This window comes from Dysidea avara, chromosome 4, assembly GCF_963678975.1.
Source record: "Dysidea avara chromosome 4, odDysAvar1.4, whole genome shotgun sequence".
NCBI lineage: Eukaryota > Metazoa > Porifera > Demospongiae > Dictyoceratida > Dysideidae > Dysidea > Dysidea avara.
The window spans coordinates 3,624,734-3,643,888 of NC_089275.1; the positions used below are offsets into that span (position 1 = coordinate 3,624,734).

Genomic DNA, 19,155 nt, shown 5'->3' on the forward strand with positions numbered 1-19,155 from the left:
TTAATCGATGCTGCACTCTGCTTACTTTAGTGAGTGGTGTCTTTAACAGTAATGTGGAACCTGTGTTAACGGTTGCCTGAATTGAGCGGTCACCTCTTTGTAATGACCACTGTCACAAGGTCTCAAATACTTTCCAATACAAATGTATGCACAGGAGCCCGAAAGTGCAACAAGATGCATGGTATGCATTGTGGTCTAATGCATTGTGGTCTAATGCATTGTGGTCTAATGCATTGTGGTCTAATGCATTGTGGTCTAATGCATTGTGGTCTAATGCATTGTGGTCTAATGCATACAACTATTGTGGTCTAATGCATTGTGGTCTAATGCATTGTGGTCTAATGCATTGTGGTCTAATGCATTGTGGTCTAATGCATTGTGGTCTAATGCATACAACTATTGTGGTCTAATGCATTGTGGTCTAATGCATTGTGGTCTAATGCATACAACTATTGTGGTCTAATGCATTGTGGTCTAATGCATACAACTATGAATCACTGTATATACATACAGTAAATTCAACTCTCATATAGCAGTTGCTACCTTATAAGGAACATTTGGTGGCTTGTTCACCCAATAATCTGCCATCACACAATTGGCATCATTAAAATAAACTCACAATTATCACATTCCCTGTTATCATTAAGTACGGTAGTACTTAATGGTAGGGATCGTCAAGGTTCATGATTTTCCGCCAAAAAATTATGCACCAAAAGCAGACTTGCAAAACCATCTCGGCGATTCAGCAGTATTGTATTACAAAAGTGAAGCACAATTGTGACCCGATCTTGGAAAACCTACCTTTTCGGCACAAATAGAAATTTCAGAAAGCAGCGATAATAAAATTTTCAAAAAGAATCGCATGGCAATATTTTTACATGAATACATAGAGAGATTATCTTTCTTTGTCGGTATAAAATATTACACGCGTAGGTATTTTCTATCATGAGATATTCCCAAAAATGTCGCACTGTGTAGCCATTTCACTGTATGCGTAACACGGGAACTTACAAATCATCCCATTTGTTCCAGCCGTAACTTCTTTTCCGCGCCAACCTTCATTCTTTACGCGCCAACTCTCTATGGCTACTTCATCGAGAAGAAGCGGGGTTTTGTCGGCTATTAACTCCTTAGCGAATGATGGAATTGTGCGACTAAGCTCTAATGACTACGCACAGTTTGAGGCGCTTGTACAGGATTATTTTGATAAAAGTGACGACAGCAGTGATGACGAAATCAGTGACCAAGAAGGTAAGGAATGCGATGAAACCACCGCAGCAATCCTTTTAACCGCTTACATTACCCACAGAGACAACCAGGCGGCGCAAACGAAAGAAATCGAGGTCTGTTGTGGCAGACACAAGCAATATTGATGAATGTGATGACATACAGCAAGGTAATACCATACTAATACACATAAGTTACATACATTAACTTGAAACAATTTTGAATACATGTAGATATTTTTGATGCTGAAATAAGAGTTTCTCCTATTGCTACCACTGTGCCAACAGACACCGCTCATCTAGATACAACCAATTCTCTGCCGTCTCCTGGTTCAGTCACTAGTAGCACACCACGTAACCACATTGATACAAACTGGGAGGATGCTTCTTGTGAAGACAGCGCTATTAGTCACAGCCAGCCTAGTAGTGAGCACACAAATAACCACCAATTATATGTCAGTGAACAGCTACCTGCTAATCATAACTGGGTTGGTAACAGCTATAACCATTCGTCCTGGTGTAGTTCCATTACTGAGCAGTGGTCTGGCTATGGTAGTCAGCTTACCAGTCAGCATGGTCATCTGTACACTTCACAACCATTTCCCGTCCAAAATTGGAATAGCACCACCAACTGGCTTCCTACTCTTGGTCCTGGTGAATTGCAACTTGATTTCACTGGTCAACAGATACCAAGGAATAGTACCTGGTTTGCTGCCAATGCTGACAACCAACCACATCACAGCCAGTACCTAGTTGGTGATCAATCACATAATAATGAAGGTTACAGTTTAATCAGTAGTGGTCAGCACTTACCAGTTACAAGCCAGTTGTTAGGTAGTTCCCCAGTTTGTGACTCTCGTGAAGCACAGACCAGTAATAGTCAGCCGTCTTTCTCCATCAATAGCAATGAAGTTGCCAACAGCAGAGCTGCCAGACTCCATACTAACGATGATGATACTCCTATGAGAGAAAACAACACAAGTACTAGGAGACAACCCCATCACGACCACGATGACGATGATCCACAACAATCAAATGAGGAAAAATGTGCAAAATTTGTGAATGATACCTGTGGTTGTAAACTGGCAGTAGGTGATAGGCCATGTAGCACTTTGTTTACAGCTGAGTATTATCGTGACATTCGAGCACAGGCTGCTTTGCTTTCTCATGAACAACTTGACATGGTAATCCTAGGCTCAATTATGTCCACCATAAGCACTGATGAAGACATCGTTCATGGTCGTCACAAAATTGAGAAGCGATCTAGGTACAGAACGGAGCACATGCACAATGGACATCAAGTTTGTGCGGCTACCTTTGCTTTCCTTCTTGGAGTCGGACCAAAGTACAAGCTGCAAGCTCTCAAGAAGCATTATGCTGAAAATGGGTTGACTATAAGAGAGCATAAAAATAAACGACGCTTACCACCTAAAGCACTCACGTACCAAGATCAGACAGCACTTGTACAGTTTTTGCAAAACTATGCTGAGGATAATGCCATCCTGCTGCCTGGTAGGATACCTGGGTACAAACGAGACGATTTGAAGCTGTTGCCATCCAGCTGCAATAAGAAGGTATTACTTTTAATAAAAATAGGAATATAGTAACATACAATTGGGAATATGATAACCCGGACCAGACCAAAGATCAATTCTCCAGGAATACAAGATTAGGCATATTTTACTATTATTTGTATTCCTGTAGGTTCTATACACTACTCACCTTAAAGGAACTATGCCAAGAAGGCGATCGCCATATTGAACAAGACGCACAATCCACTTTGGAACAATCCAACTGAGCTAAAACGCTTTCTAACGCATTTCACTACACAATCACTACAAAGCTACGTGTTCTTCCTGCTGTACTTGCATAGAACAACAGGCACACAAGAGTGGCTGCCTGGATTTATTAGAGTCATGAACTTTACACAAGATATTTATATTCAGGATTGCCTACCTTGCTTAATTCAATGTGTTATCTATCACCAAATTATTGTAGAATGTCCTGGGGATAAATGACTGCTCAGCGCGACTCTAATAAATTCAGACAGCCACTCGTGTGTGTGACTGTTGTTCTACACAAGTACAGCAGGAAGAACACATAGCTTTGTAGCGACCATGTGGTGAAACGCATTATAAAGCGTTTAACTTAGTTGGATTGTTCCACAGTGGATTGCGCGTGCTGTTCAATATTGTGATCTCGTTCTTGGCATAGTTCCTTCAAGGTGAGTAGTGTATAAAACCTATAGGGATACAAATCATAGTAAAATATGGTTAATCTTGCATGCCTGGAGAATTGACCTTTTGTCTGGTCCGGTCCAGGTTATCATATTCCCCACATACAACATAATAGTTAAGTGATTGATTGATTACTAAATTATGCACCTGTACACATACTGATCATGAGTGATTTTTATTACAGTGTGTATGGGAATGTTACAAGACTTCATGCATCACTACTGGAATTCGCTATGCTGAACTTACAACATTTCGCAAGTACTGGTGTCAGCTCGCACCTCACATTGTGATCACTAAACCAAGGAGTGATTTGTGCTGGACTTGCCAAACAAACAGCACCTTGATTATGAAAGCCATCAATCGATCAGATGAGGAAAAATCCCAGGTATTGTGCTTGTTTCTTAATGAGTCCTAAATAAATAAGTACGAATAACAATGAACTTAGATCTTTTATTACCATTTTATCAGACCATCAAGCAAGCCGAAAGACACCTCAAACTGGTTAAGGAAGAAAGGGCAAAATATCGGGGCGCTTGTGAGAAAAGTGCAACAACTCTGGAGAAACTCTTCTCTGCTGGACCCCCACCTCCAGATGCCTGTGTACCACCTAAGAGTCATAAAGGGACGATACACTACAGTTTTGATATGGCACAGCAGGTATTTGAATATACTTAAAGTTTTGTAGATGTACCTTGTCTGCTTATAGGTGCATTACCCGTGTGATCCCTTTCAGCCAGGTCCAATATACTTTCTCACACCACGTAAGTGTGCCATTTTTGGCGTTTGCTGTGAGGCGATTCCTCGGCAAGTAAGACATTATCTATGAAAATACTGTTTGATCAGTGCTACACATTGTTTTCTTATAGATCAACTACCTGATTGACGAGGCATCTAATGTTGGAAAAGGTGGCAACATAATCATCTCAATGTTGCACCATTTTCTTGCACACCATAGCCTTGGTGAAACATCTGTACACTTCCATGCAGACAACTGTACTGGGCAAAACAAAAATCGATATTTAATGTGTTATTTGATGTGGAGGATACTCACTGGTCTCCATACTGAAGTGAAGATTTCATTTCTACCAGTCGGGCACACTAAATTCTCGCCTGACTGGTGTTTTGGTCTTTTCAAGCGACGTTATCGCAAGACGAAGATAGGTTGTCTTGATGACATTGTTGCTGCAGTCAACCAGTCAGCTGCTCCTAATTTTGCCCAGTTAGTTGGCAGTCAAGATGGAACAACCATCGTTCCAATGTACAATTGGAGCGATTACTTCGAGGAGAAAACAGTGAAAACCGCGTTAAAAGGCATCACTCAGATGCATCATTTTAGGTTTCTGAGCAGCCGCCCTGGAAAAGTGATGGTAAAAAACACTCACGATGACCCAGAACGTACGATCAGTCTGCTGAAATCATCATCATGGCGTCCAGAACCTGGTGAACTGCCTAATGTAATTGTTCCAGCAGGACTGTCAGCAGAACGTCAGTGGTATTTGTACGAGAAAATTAGAGAGTTTGTTCCTGAAGAGGCACAGGACTTGGTCTGCCCTAAACCCACTGTCCCTAAACCATGAGAATAGTAACATTATTATTTAGATATGTAGCTGATATGTGTAAATATTCTTAGTTATTCATTCTGGAGACCATTATTTCAAAAACGACATGTAAGTATTTCTAGTACATTGAAGCGTATGCCACATTGCACACTTCTCTTGAGGCTTAACAAAAAATGTATACAATGTCTACCCTGAAAAGCCACTGATTTCATGAATTTTTTTGCACTCTGCCAATATGTTCTCTGAATGCAAGCTTCTGCCAACTGCTGTTAAAAACATACACACTTAGTTCCATGCTATAGTACAGTTGAAGAAGTGGGTATCATTTTACGCTACGCTGCTTGCATATGCTAGCACATAACCACAGTAAAAGCAAAAACAGACTAAAACAATTCCTGCCGATTATTACTTGCAACTCAATTCAAAGCTCCTTACTCACTTGGTACTTACTTACAAGGGTATCAACAGTGCTAACTTTAATCCAGGCCACTACTAGTGGCTTTAGCTAGCACACTGTGTATAAACAATGTAAACCTTTAGTAGCCTAGACACCTGGCTAAGTCAAAAACTTGTTTACACCCACAGGTATGCAATCAGACAGCTTAATTCAACTTTTAACATTTGCCAGCAAAATAATTATGAACCCTATTGTTGCGGTGTACGTGACTTTCTATTATAACTTTAGCTCCCTATTATAAGCACTGGGAAAAACAGAACAGTGGCTCTAGAAAACTCCTAAAGCTAAAAATCGATTGTCGTGCTGAACATCGCTATCAAATTACACAAAAACTCTACCAGTGAGTAATATTACACAGAATCTACAGCGCCGGCCTTACAAATATTCAAAAAAGACTTACTTGATCCATGAACAAACGGAGCAATTTTCCTCTCCTTAGTATTGTTGTCTTCTATCCCCTTCGTGTTCATCTATTATCCGTGCGCTCAACAAAAGTTGTAAAAGAACGCTGCGTAAGGCAAGAAAGAAGCACAAAATCAGTGGTGCCGTGACACATGTGCTCTCTCTTCAAACATCACGTGATTTAATTAAGCAAGGACACGTGATATTATTACAACGAATCCGTATTTTATCGCTTCTAATCGTTTAAAGCGAATGGAGTTGATCAAGAAGTGATTTGTTCCCATCTGTCGACTTTAATCACTTACGGACAGTTTACGGAAACATACTACAGCACAACTCAACCAATAATGAAAAGTTAGTTTGTAATGTATTGGAGAGTAAATTGACCATAACTTTATAACGCTTGTATGAATCGCTCTGAAATTTTCACACAGTGTGCACAACAATATTTCGCCTTATTTAAGCTATAAAAAGCATTTTTGACCAGTGTGCCGAAAAGGTAGGTTTTCCAAAATCAGGTCACAATTTTGCCTTCAAAACGGCACGAAATGCATCCTATGAGTTTCCACGAATTTTTTAAAAAATTCTATCTGGTCGAATTTTCTAGTGACTGACTCCCTAACTGATGCCTTCAGCCAGGCCTAGCGGGAAGATGGCAACAGCTACAGTCCTACTTTTTGCATGAAAACGGCTCGCTTTGCCTATAGATTAAACCTTTCCTACACCGATAGAAATACAATCCTTGCGCTAGGGTCTTACCTTTCATCGTTCTTTAATGTCGCCATTGTCCTGGATTCACTACAGGTAGTGTTAATAACTCCACAAAATGGCTTCAATGTACGGCGCCGTCTGTTTCAATAAGAGTGCTCGCTAAATAGAGTAATCATAATCTTCACGGTAAAATATTCGAATACACGTGGTTGAAAGTTCGAAGTTGATTTTGAGCAGGAAGAGCAAGCTGTTTACAATCAGGAAGCTTTGTACGTGTAAGTGAATATATTTAGCGACTTATATCTTTTGTTTCTGGCAAAGTTAACCGGCAAAATTAATATTGCTTGCGTTTGTAAATGCATTTCTTTGCTGTAAACAACGTATCTACCTCAAGTATTTGAGCGATATTAGAAATAATTCGTAGCAAAATAGCGTTAGCTAAGGGTATTGTGGTTATTATTGCTTTGTGTGTTTTCTCTGAGGCAATATTGGGTGCGGCAATGCCTTCGAAGGAAGCGGCACGGAAGAGTAGAAAGAAGGAGAATAACAGGGCGTACTATGAAGCTCATAGAGAGGCTATACTCTCAGAGAGAAAGGACAAGTACAGCAGTGAATGCCGATCACAGCGTCATGCTAATGAGTACTACAAAAATGTAACAGCGTTGCGTGAGAAATCAGCTGAAGCCACCAAAACATCATTTAACAAAGATTTGGCAAAGTCTCGCATTGAGTCAGCGGAAAGGCAAAGGGAATACTACCATCAAGACTTGGAAAAGTCTCGCACTGAAGTTGCAAAAAAGAAAAGGGAACACTACCATCAAGACTTGGAAAAGTCTCGTGTGGATTCTGCAGAGAGCACTAAAGAACATTACCGCAAGGATGTTGCCAAATCCCGTGCTGCTACTAGATCCTCAACCAGCAAGTACTACTTTTCTAATATTGAGAAACTGTGCAAAGAATCTAAACACAGGTAATGTTGTCTATAACATAGCTAGCAAACCATGGACATTGAAGAAATAGTAACTTTAGTGTCCTGTGTAATAGAAACTGCATGCACATAAAAGATAAGATTCATGCAATGTTTGTAAAAAGTACACAAACAAGTGGAACAAAAAATTAGGAATTTTCAATATGAGTAGGGATCAAAGTAATAAAAAGTACTGAAACAAGAGAGATTATCTACCACCTGAAGTCATGCTAGTACACACGTAATCCCTACTTCAGTGCCATTATATCTTAAATCTTGGCAACTGAAGTAGCGATTACGTGTGTACTAGCATGACTTCAGGTGGTAGATAATCTCTCTTGTTTCAGTACTTTTTATTACTTTGATCCCTACTCATATTGAAAATTCCTAATTTTTTGTTCCACTTGTTCAATGAATACTATATAATCTGTCTGGCTTCATTGTGTAAAAGTATTCAATGGCCATTAGCAGCATTCCCAAAAGCTCACCTTGCCATTTCTGTACTGATAATTATTAGCAAAGAGGATAATTTTTACTGTTAGTGCAAACCTCTTAATGATAATTACCTATTATAACAGTCATAGCCACTAAAATTCAGCTGAATACCTTATCATAGCTACGCTATAACAATAAACTATATAGTGCAATTAAAATGAAGTAGGGTTTCTGCAATGAAACAAGAAATATAAATGATAGTAAGTAGCCTATGCAAGAAAATCCCTAATTCAGCAGTGGGTACAGTGGAACCTCAGTTATAAGGACCCCACTTATCTGGACTTCAGTTAACTGAACTACGGAAATGACTGCTCTATTAGGGTAGTTGAAATACTGAAATTTAAAAAAATATTCTTTGTGTTATTTTAAAGTTGTCTATTTATACACAGTTTCAGAGATATAGACTTTTCAGACTTATGGACCACCCCTGGTCCCAAAGAGTTTGAGTTCCCCTGTACCGCACCAATAGACTAGCTATCATCATTGTTTCACTGCTTATGATTGCTGAAACACTTAAGTACAAGAAAAACCTAGAAATTTTTATTAGGAACCAAAAAATGAAACTAGGGAGGTTGCCTATACCTGAAGATTACTAGTGGACATTTAATCCCTAATTCAGTCATGGGTAGACAGAATTAGGGATTAAATATCCACTAGTATGTCTTAGGGTGTAGGCAAACTCCCCTGTTTCACTCTTTTGACCCCTAGTAAAAAATTCTAGGTTTATACCGCATTAGAAAAAAGAATGGCACCAGGCTTATTGTTTTCGCCTGAATGCACACCCCTGACAGTTATTGAAGTAGCAAGGTGGCCATAATGTTTTGCTTTCAGTAATGCTCAGCCCAGTACACAACATTACAAATAAAGAACACTAAGAGAAGGACTTTAGTCTGCAGTCAATCCAGTCACAATGGAAAATGCAGATTATTACTGTGGAACCCATCATGCAGTACTTGACACCTTGTACTGCTATCAAAGGTAATTGGATACAAGGAGGACACAGGTAACTCCATGAAGCATGCGTTGTATGCATTGCGGTATGCCAAAAGACTCTTGTCAGGCTGAAGCAACAACATGTAGGTATATTGTGAGGCTGGTTTATTTTTGTGAGAAAATACAAACCTCCATGATCCCTATGATGTAAAGTACTATACTGTATATGGTAAATTTCAATTGCATTAGTAGTGGTGGTACATAGATCAGAGATCAGTAATTTTAAGTTCACATCTTTTCACATGCACATAGCACTCAATTATGAGGTATGTGCATTAAACAAATTAAATTAAATTAAGAATCATATTATAACCGGGGTGGCAAACTTCTAAATGCGCTTTATTTTTAAGCAGGTAGCACTCCTCTGGCAACTTAAATATTTTAACACCATCATATAATGTACCTTATGAATAACATATTAAGTCTGTTGTTTGTCCAGAATTGCTGCAGAAGTATACAAACCAGTTACCACACAGTTCTGCTGCTCCATAAACTTAACCGGACTATCGCTGAAAATTATGTACATCATTTGTCTCCCGCCAAAACTATAAACAAATTTTTGAGTCATATAGTCGCTAAGTCTGTTCTCTTTCTTCTTGTCAGTGGGCTTCCCACTCACGTTTTCACAATTCTCGCTGTCGTCGTTTACGTAGTCCTGGTGTACGCTGTAGTGCTCCACTTGTACCAGCTAGTGAGGTTGTGGAGGTGCCTAGAGTTTCTCATTCTGCTTCAAGATTAACTCCTACTGTTTCTCTTCCTAACACTAATTCCTTTTCTTCACTTTACCCTCTAGACATTGGGCTGCTTTCTGCTTCTGCTGGCTCTTTCCAAGGACCTCCTGCTATGGAATCTGAAGTGATTAATGTGTTACTTGATCATGTAATGGTTTGTACGGTATCTCACATCCCTCACAGTGTTCGTCCCCTCTTGGCTCATGTCCTAAGTGTGGAACTTAGAAGGGCTTGTTCGTCAACTTGGTGCTTTGTTAGATTGCTAATGTTTGCTAAAGCTGTTCTGAAAATTCCAGTGAGTCATCACCGCCAGTGCAATGTTCTTAGTTCCATTCTTCTAGTGCACACTTGGTCTCTCTCTGATGGGAACTCTACGGTCATCCATGTGAGATGATCTCAAAGGCACTAAAAATTGCCACAGTACCACCTGCAATGATTTCAGTAAAGCTCATGCTTTGTATTAGGCACATGAGAGTAGATATAGCAATGCTCTTGAAGCTTTTACCTCTACTGGAGTCACAGGATATGATGATGATTATTCCTATCAGGATCTGCTTAAGCGTCACCCTACTTCTCCACATCCTGAATAATGATTACTCTTCTCCATCTGTTACGGTGGATGATTCTGTGGTTCTGTCCTGTTTGCGGCAATTTCCAAAGGGCACAAGTCCTGGGGCCTCCAAACTTTGTGCCAAACATATATTTGACACAGTTTTGGGTAGCACTGCCCCAGCTGCTGTCGGGTGTTTATATGCTCTCTTACTTTCTTTATGAACCATCTTCTGTCTGTTAAAGGTCCCTCCTGTTTAGCTCCTTGGTTGTGTGGTGCTCCTTTTACTGTGCTGCTTAAGAAAGGTGGTGGTGTTCACCTAATTGCTGTTGGAGAGGTTTTGTGTCAGTTAGCTAGTCGCCATTGCTGTCTTATCATTTGCCCTTCCCTCCCTGATACTTTCCTACTCTATGGACAGTTGTATTCCTGCAGGTCTAGAATGTTACTCATTGTTTTCTATCTCTTCATGGTGCCGATGATTCCCTAGTACTGCTAAAGGTAGACATGAAGAATGCTTTCAATGAATGCAGTCATCCTGCTCTTTTTGCTTGTGTATGTGAAGATTTTCCAGAGATTTCAGCGTGGATAAAATGGGCTCAGCTATGACTCTAGCTTGAAAAGGGGATGTGCTCCATAGTTAGGCATATTAGAGCAGGAGGTAGCCTGTCAGAAGCTATAGACATGACATTTTATTGTCTAGTATTATCTTTGTATAGTTTTGTGTGCAAATAATTTTGTATCAAGACACACGGTAGTGTGTCGGCGGCCCAGGAAGCCGGCGCGCCACACTGTGTGTATATTTACAGGAAGAAAGAAAATGTGATTTTCACACCTTTGTAGCTCCATGATCCCTTATCCGATTGAAACTAGTTTCACTACAGAGGTGCCTGCCAGGTAGGCCACGCCACATACCAAGTCTGAAGGGAATCTTGTTAGCTGTTCTGAGATATGAGTGGCCAAAGTTTGTTTTAATTTCTTTGTTTTTTTTCTTCGCCGTAGGGGGGCTACAGGGGCTTTGATTTCTTTTCGCACACTTTGCAAAAATTGCTATAAACACACAAACTTGTAACTCCATTGTATCGATGTTCAGCACAAGTAAAGAGCGTATAAAGGTACATTCGCGTACCAAGTTTGCTATGAATCTGATAAATATCCAAGGAGCTATGAGCATTTATTTATATACATAAAAAAAGATGAAACTTTTGTCACGGCTACAGGGTAAACAGAGTAGAGGAATAACTTGAAAATTCGTGTGTACATAGGCTGATCATTGTAGGAGTGCCTTTTGGTGGTTAGAACAGCAACAGACTTACAGCTACAAAGTTATAAAGCAAAAACCAAGCAAGTGTAAAATTGCGAGATCGAGATACTCTAATAGAGCAGTCACTGGGGCAAAAAAAGGTGCATAAAAAATGTCGGAAAAAAATGAACTCATAATGACCAGAGTTTGAACCAAGGACCTCCATACCTAATTCCTGCATCCTTAACCACTGAACCACTGCTATCTCGGCTGATCGCTTCACTTAGTTTCTACCTTATAAATGAAAATTCTAGCTTAATAAGTAAAACTGATCTACCAATAGAAAATCTCTAGATTGTTCTAGAACATTCTATGTGTGTTCTATTAGATGATTTCAGCGAAAGCAAAAAAATGTGTGCTCTATTAGAACATTAGCACCATACTATTGTTGCAACACTTTGAGGCTCAACTTAGTAGTTATTTCATCAAATCAGAGCCATTTTCGTATCAATCAGTGGTATATATGTTTGCAGTATTGACTTAGTTTTGCCCCCAGGTGGTCTGCGAGCAGACTAATATGACCGACTCGCGTCAATCATCATCATCATAATCATCATAATAAGTGATATTATGCTAGCTAAACTTGTGATACAACAGCCTGGAAATCATATCCCAGTAAAAAAGGTGCAGGATTTGGTTTTTGAAAATACAAAAAGAACTCAAAAACAGCCAAGCTGTAAAAAAAGAGTGCAGCCCTCAAAAGCCTGGGTGAAAAAAGTTGCAAAATCAAAGGTGGCAGCCAAGAAATGGCTGCAATGCTAAAAAATTTTAATAATGGCTGTGTGCATTGTTAAAATTTATAAGCATTAACATCATTGCAGCCATTTCTTGGCTGCCACCTTTGATTTCACAACTTTTTTCACCCAGGCTTTTGAGGGCCACACTCTTTTTTACAGCTTGGCTGTTTTTGAGTGGATAAAATATTATGCATGGTTTCTGATTGATCTTCTGAGTTCTAGCAATTGGTATTCAAAGGACAGCAACTGCTCAGTATAATATGTGACTGCATTTGCAAAGAACATATTAGCCTCCTGCATGAGGATAAACACTTAGCTAAATGGTTCTCATTCTCTCTGGTTGTTGCATGCAATGACTGTTCTATTAGAATGTTTGACTGTTTTATTAGAGAGTTTCGATCTTTTTGACATATCTTCCTGGTTTGATATTAACCCCAGTAGACCCGCAGAGACTTCACTATAGTTTTGATGTCCTAGCTATACTGACTCAACACTAACTTTATTATCACCAGAGCTTTTATTGAGCTTCCAATAATCCAAATCATCATATCACATTTTATTCAAAATCAGACAATGAGACACATTATGTAATACCAAATTCGAGCTCAGCTAAACTACTTCTCCATGACTTGGTGCTAGTTGGAATGTGACTACATATGTCCTATAAAACTCAAACCCACAATGTAAAGCATCTATTCCATTGAATGTAAACCTGTAGTAAGCATCTTTCTACTCATTGTTAGGAATCATTTCATCATCCAAAACAGGTTAGTACATTTGTGACTGTTGTTATACTTATTGTGGTGGAGACTTGCCCATTATGCTCCTAATTATGCTCCATTATGCCAGCATTATGCTTTTCATCCCCTATTGTGCCAAAAATTATGCCGGCATAATTGACACAAGCCTAGTCTAGTTATAGCTAGCTAACTGATATTAGTAGAAAACAAACACTCAAACTTTGTTATACTTCTAAGATGTAATAATTTTGTCCTTGAAGCTAGTAGCTAGAGCTATTTCTACGCAATAATTAATATTGTTATTTTTTTGATTTTTTCAATAATTTAACCTTTTAGAAATTTCCTTCTATATGTACTGTATATAGTAGGACCAAAGATGTTGATGCCTCCAAAATTGCTAAAAATGTTCTTTTGTAATCATTATAGAAATATCATACGTAACAAAAGTTCTCCAGCACAGTTACTGAAGAGTCTTAGTTCATCTAATGTCACATTAATTATTCATACATATAACTTCTTCTGATACGTATGTTTGTACACTTTAGAATGTTATCCAAAATGATATTCATTTTCTGGGTCATGTTGCTCACACACAATGTTCTAGCTACTGAAAATGTGATAACCATTGATCAGAGTGGTTCTAATATACTAGAGTGTTGTGTTGATGGAAACTGCTCCTGTTCTAACCTTTCCCTAGCTCTTACCCACATACAAGATAACACTGAGATCAGAATAACATCTGATATACCATTACATCATGATGTAGAGTTTGGAAATGTCTCATCTATCATCATCACAGGTTACAATAATCCCACTATTATGTGTGATCATCAAGGTGGTTTAGTGGGTAATTATATCAAACAAATTACAATTCAGAACATCACATGGGACAAGTGTAATGGAATTATAATATATGGCTTTACTGATGCTTATATAACTGATTGTGGTTTTCAATATTCCACCAACTTTGCTCTAACACTTAATGGGTTTGGTTCAATACACATTAATGGAACTAGTTTCTCCCACAACAATGGTGGTGTTTATGCTTTAGCAACATCTGTTATTGTGTATAATTCAAATTTCTATGATACAATCAAGTATGAAGCATTGTATGTTAACACCACAACTGATGTTAACGTCACAATCATTGATTGTAGTTTTACTAACAATTCTGGTTATGGTGTGAATATTATTGGAAATAGGTTTACTCCGAATTTACTAATCAGTTCTTGCAACTTTACTAACAACACCAACTCTAGTGTGGTTGGTGATAATACTGATATTACCTTGCTACACAATGTAACATTCTACAATAATGTTGTCGTTGATACAAGTGGTAAACTTAGTGAGGATGGTGCAGCTATTAGGGTGTATAATAGTACAGTATGTGTCAATGGAACAGTAATGTTTTGTAACAACAAAGCTGGTAATAATGGAGGAGCTGTTTATTTTTTATATTCTAATATCACTACAACTGAAGGAATTGTTATATTTTATAATAACAGTGCGAGTAATGGGGGAGCTGTATACGTTGGTAGAGAGTCTAACTTTTATGCTGCCACAGCAATACTACAGTTTAGAAATAACACTGCCACTTCCAATGGAGGAGCACTATATGTTGATGTATCTACAGGAGAGAAAGAAGCATTCAACACTATTGATAATTATTATTTGTCATTGTTAAATGCTCCAAATGAGTTTGTAGGTAATAGTGCTAATAGGATAGAAAGTAATGCTTATTTTAACATGGAAGGTACAAATTGTTACGGATATGCTTATTTCAATGAAAACACATTTTCATCATCGGTGTGCTTCATGAATCCCAACTTCCAGTCATACGTAACGGTAGATAGCTCAAACTTTACTTGCACTATTGATGATGAAGATAAGTGCCAAGTTGAATTTCAGTCTCATGATGTTCATATTGAAATCCAATTTGTTGATTATTTTAATAACAGAATTTCTCCAACTAATTATTATTGCTCAATTAATTGTTCATCATCTTATCATGATTGCTTTATTGATAGTAATGGTAATTTTATGATTGCCACTGATGACACTAGTGTTGTCAAGTGCTCTCTTGATAATAGGGATTACATAAATATTGCATTCAATGTCAGTGATGATGATGGTCATATTGGTTCATATCTAATGGAGGTAGCAGCACATTGGAACAAACATTTGGGAGACTGTAGTAATGATATTGCACATTTTGCTTATCCAGGTCATGGTTGTCTGCCTCTATCATGTGTTCTACTCCACTATATTGACGTAGTACCAGAAGGATTAGATTGTTTACATGGTCAGTATGATCCATATGCTTATAACATCATACCAGGTTACTGGATTGGTAATGGATTTAGAAAGTATGTGCATAGCTGTCCTGCTAGTTTGTGTAATCATAACTTTGATTTAAATTTTGCTATTGAATATCAGGAAATACTCCCAGACAGCAATTATCAGTGTAATCCAAATTGGACAGGCTTAGCATGCGGAGAATGTGACAGTTCTAAATACTCCATCCTGTATGATACAAAAGAATGTGTGCACTTGAATAAATGCAATTTTACATCCAATTTTTTACTGCTTTTGTGTGTTTCTTTGTTCTACTGGTGTGTGGTAATATTATTTGTATTTGTCCTGTTACACTTCCAGTTTGATGTCACTGCCGGATATGCTTATAGTGTCATCTTCTACTACAGTATACTGGAAGCACTTGCTAATATGTTTTATACTTATTCACATTCTGATTATTGTTGGGTTGATGCTTTCAACATTAATGGAATGATGCAAGTCTTATCATTTTTTTCAAATATAGGAAATCTAAAGCCACCATTTCTCAGATACTTAGGGTTGTGTTTACATAAAACTGAGATAATAGATCATGTATACTTAACTTACCTTCATTCTTTGATTGTTACTACTCTAATTACTTTAGTTTTTGTTACAGCAAGAAGGTATGTTACAGTGGCTCGATACATTGGCAGATATGTTAATAGTAAATCCATCTGTTTGTTACTGCTGTTGTCGTATAGCTCTGTTTGTTATACATCAGTGCAGCTGCTGAAACCATTAGCAGTCTATTATGGTTTGAATGATGGTGTTTTCTTTGGTTATACTGCTTTTGCATGGCAAACATATTTATCTCCAGGTGTAAAATATTTTCATGGTCGTCACATATTGTATGGTATTATAGCAATATTGTGTGAACTGATTATTGGAATTGGTCTACCTCTTGTTATACTAATGCAACGTTATTTGATTCGTTATTTTAACCTCAAGTTAATAAGCATCAAGCCAGTAATAGATCAACTACAAGGATGTTACAAAGAAGAGTATCGCTGGTTTGCTGCATACTATTTGGTATGTCGACAAGTGATTTATGGTACTGATATTGTAACTCAGTTTTTATCTGTAAATCCATCCGTCACCATCCTCATGGTATGTATTTTAATGTTTGCAATTCACCTCTGGTTCCAGCCATACAAAAAAAGAAGTTTAAACTTTTTTGATTCTATCATTTTGTTGATATTAATTGTTGTTGTGTTTAGTGGATTTTTTCGTGGTGGACTCTGTACATATACTGTGCTGATATTTTCAATTCTTCCAATAATTTGTCTTGTCAATTACTTGGCACTTTCCAGCAAACTGAAACATATATCAATACCCATCAGTTGTGGTGGTATGATAGTTATATTATATTTATTTGCATTGGACATAGGTTTATTGCTCTTCTTGTTTACCTTGTGTTGTATTATATTTTTGGCTTATATCATACTTGTGTTGAAATGTATCTATGTAAAGATACAAGAAAGAAAAGTAAAATATGTCATGATTGGTGAACAGCTCTTTGATATCAATGAAGACAGTGAAGATGACAGTTCAGATGAACCATAAGGTAGTGTGTGATGTGTGATATGTAGCATGATTTTGTGAGGTACTATATAAAAACTAATTAGAATAGTTATTGTTCTGGCCCTAAAGCAGACATAATAGCACACAATGTTCTGATGTTGCTGACTTTATGGTATACATTTAAGAGCACAAAGTGCTGTTGTAGTGCTAATTAATGCACTCATGTTTATGGAATCTAATACGTTGTGGAATTTGCAATATTATTGTTGTAAGTTTTTATATTGTGGAACTGTAAATACACTATTACGATATTTGTGACTACATTTAAAATGCCTGGCTGCCATGCACTCAAGAACTCAACAATGCCAATGATCAAGATGGATACATGTGCTCGTAAAATTACAGTATTAGTTGGTAGTGATTTGAGTAATGGAAAGTCTATGTGTCCATCTCTGACCTTCACATTGTGACAAGCATTTTTTTACCAATCACCTTTATGTCTGTTAGGTCCTGAATGGAAAAATAAGTAACGTTTGAACATCAGACCCATTGATATCAGTGTCAGCTCATGATGAAAATGTATAAATATAATCTTAAGTGTATGAAAGTTTTAGTATGCTAATAACTGAATAATTTACCATTAAAGCGTAAAAGTGCTCTACTGATGTATAATAATATTATAATATTTTCCTAGAGGCAGATTCTAAATTTGTATATACTGTGTGGGGTGTATATATGTATTACACAAGACTGTCATAATTCATATTTTGTACTTGATTACAGATCTGCAGTCATGTATTGTTACCCTGGATCTGCCTGTTTTGTGAACACATACAACTATGCTGCTTTCTTCTTTTTTGATACATATATGCTAGCCATAGTTTGAAGCACTGTAGTTTTTATGTATAATGTGATTTATGCTAATTGTTACCCCATAGTAGCTATGATGTAGTTCTTTTTGTTGCGTAAGATTGTATTATTTGCTATGTTAACTCTTTGGATCACCCATATTGTAAAACTACAATATACCATCTATGATACATAAGAAGTTATCCTTACCTTATACAGTAGTGAAACTGTTTTAGTGGTTTGTCACAGTTAGCTAGACATGTCAACGTATTGTAGAGAACACATGTATAAAGTGTCCTTTGTTTAAAGGACACTTTAAACAGAGTTCAACTGTATGGCACTTTTGCCAAGCTAAGGCCACTAAAAGTTTTGCTCATGGGTGAAAACATCAAGAGTACTAGGTCGGTAGGTCAATAGCTACATACAGTATGTAAAATAATATACACATAAGTCAGCATGAAAGGTATGCAGAAATATAAAATGTAATTATTATGGAAGAGACACAAAATTAATATTGATCCAGAGAATAATTTTATAAACTGTTAGCTGGCTTGAATTTTCATTTACAAATGTTTTCTTCAAATTGTCAGAGTGTGGATTGGTTTATCCTGTGAAACTTTATTTTTAAAGGTGTGGTGTAGATCATAGTGTAAACTTGATGGTTGTACCATGAATATAAGAATGGTAGTATAGTAGTAGAGTGCTTAAGCAACAAAGTTTGATAAAATTGTTCATTTTGGGATAAAAGTACCAACTTTTCTGTGTAAGGTGTACTAAATCATTTGAGATATGGTACCACATCAAAATCATAGCCTTAGGGCATGATTGGAAACTTTTAAACTGGCTTTTAAACCCATTTCTAGCTGGTCAGGAAACCATACCAGTGCATTAAGGATCTTTGTTTGCCTAAGTATTTCAATTTTACAAGTACAATCAAAAAATCCAAAATACTCTAATCAGGGGCGGATCTAGGATCTCAGAAGGGGGGTGCTAAAATGGGCATTTATATGTGTAGCAAGATAATTGATACAACTAGTGTGAGAAGCACACTCAGCATGTGGAGTATGCTCTATTTAGGGGATCTGGGGCCATGCCCCCACAGGAAAATTTGGCCTATTGAGATTAAATCTGGTAGTAATTTTGAGTGAAAAATGATGTCACTTTGTTTATGTGATACCATTATTCCCCTACAGCTTGTCAATATAACTAAAGGGTGCAGCCATGTAGCTAACATAACATCTTAAAGGACTAGTAGTGGAAACATATGGATATCGGCAGCTGCAAATGATCAAATTTAGTGTTTTGAAGTGTAGTATAATTTACAGTCTCATGGCTCAAGGCTACAC

General features: G+C 37.6%; 2 protein-coding genes and 1 long non-coding RNA gene across 4 annotated transcripts in view; 2 read left to right on the forward strand and 1 right to left on the reverse strand.

Moving 5' to 3' along the window:
- Positions 1-17,984, forward strand: part of LOC136254774 (uncharacterized) — a 41,397-nt gene extending 23,413 nt beyond the window's left edge. The window contains exons 1-3 of one of the 2 annotated variants that reach the window (XM_066047518.1): positions 6,374-7,562; positions 13,651-17,003; positions 17,744-17,984. In XM_066047518.1, coding sequence (XP_065903590.1) covers positions 7,093-7,562; positions 13,651-17,002 — 3,822 coding nt within the window. In that variant the 5' untranslated portion in view covers positions 6,374-7,092 and the 3' untranslated portion in view covers position 17,003; positions 17,744-17,984. Of the gene's footprint in view, positions 1-6,373; positions 7,563-13,650; positions 17,004-17,743 lie in introns of those variants that run through there. The other variant, XM_066047519.1, reaches the window with a different exon arrangement.
- Positions 781-6,235, forward strand: LOC136254775 (uncharacterized). Its single transcript, XM_066047520.1, has 6 exons — positions 781-1,251; positions 1,310-2,800; positions 3,648-3,848; positions 3,932-4,120; positions 4,170-4,271; positions 4,330-6,235. Exons 2-6 carry the CDS (start codon positions 2,189-2,191, stop codon positions 5,038-5,040), a joined length of 1,815 nt encoding a protein of 604 aa, XP_065903592.1. The 5' UTR covers positions 781-1,251; positions 1,310-2,188; the 3' UTR covers positions 5,041-6,235.
- LOC136254776 (uncharacterized) lies at positions 1,339-6,105 on the reverse strand. The gene is made up of 13 exons (XR_010700741.1): positions 5,880-6,105; positions 4,863-5,029; positions 4,515-4,816; positions 4,339-4,454; positions 4,155-4,283; positions 3,921-4,070; positions 2,949-3,874; positions 2,672-2,787; positions 2,542-2,618; positions 2,296-2,489; positions 2,040-2,186; positions 1,698-1,975; positions 1,339-1,646 (listed from the first exon to the last, which is right to left on the reverse strand). It is a non-coding gene; the product is annotated as an uncharacterized lncRNA (long non-coding RNA).
- Positions 17,985-19,155: the final 1,171 nt, after the last annotated feature.

Excerpts from the sequence above, each read along its gene's own strand:
- LOC136254775 (XM_066047520.1), top strand. The coding sequence starts at position 2,189 with ATGAGAGAAAACAACACAAGTACTAGGAGACAACCCCATCACGACCAC. Across the intron at positions 2,801-3,647 it reads CATCCAGCTGCAATAAGAAG|TGTGTATGGGAATGTTACAA; the intron begins GTATTACTTTTA and ends TTTTTATTACAG. Across the intron at positions 4,121-4,169 it reads GTTTTGATATGGCACAGCAG|GTGCATTACCCGTGTGATCC; the intron begins GTATTTGAATAT and ends GTCTGCTTATAG.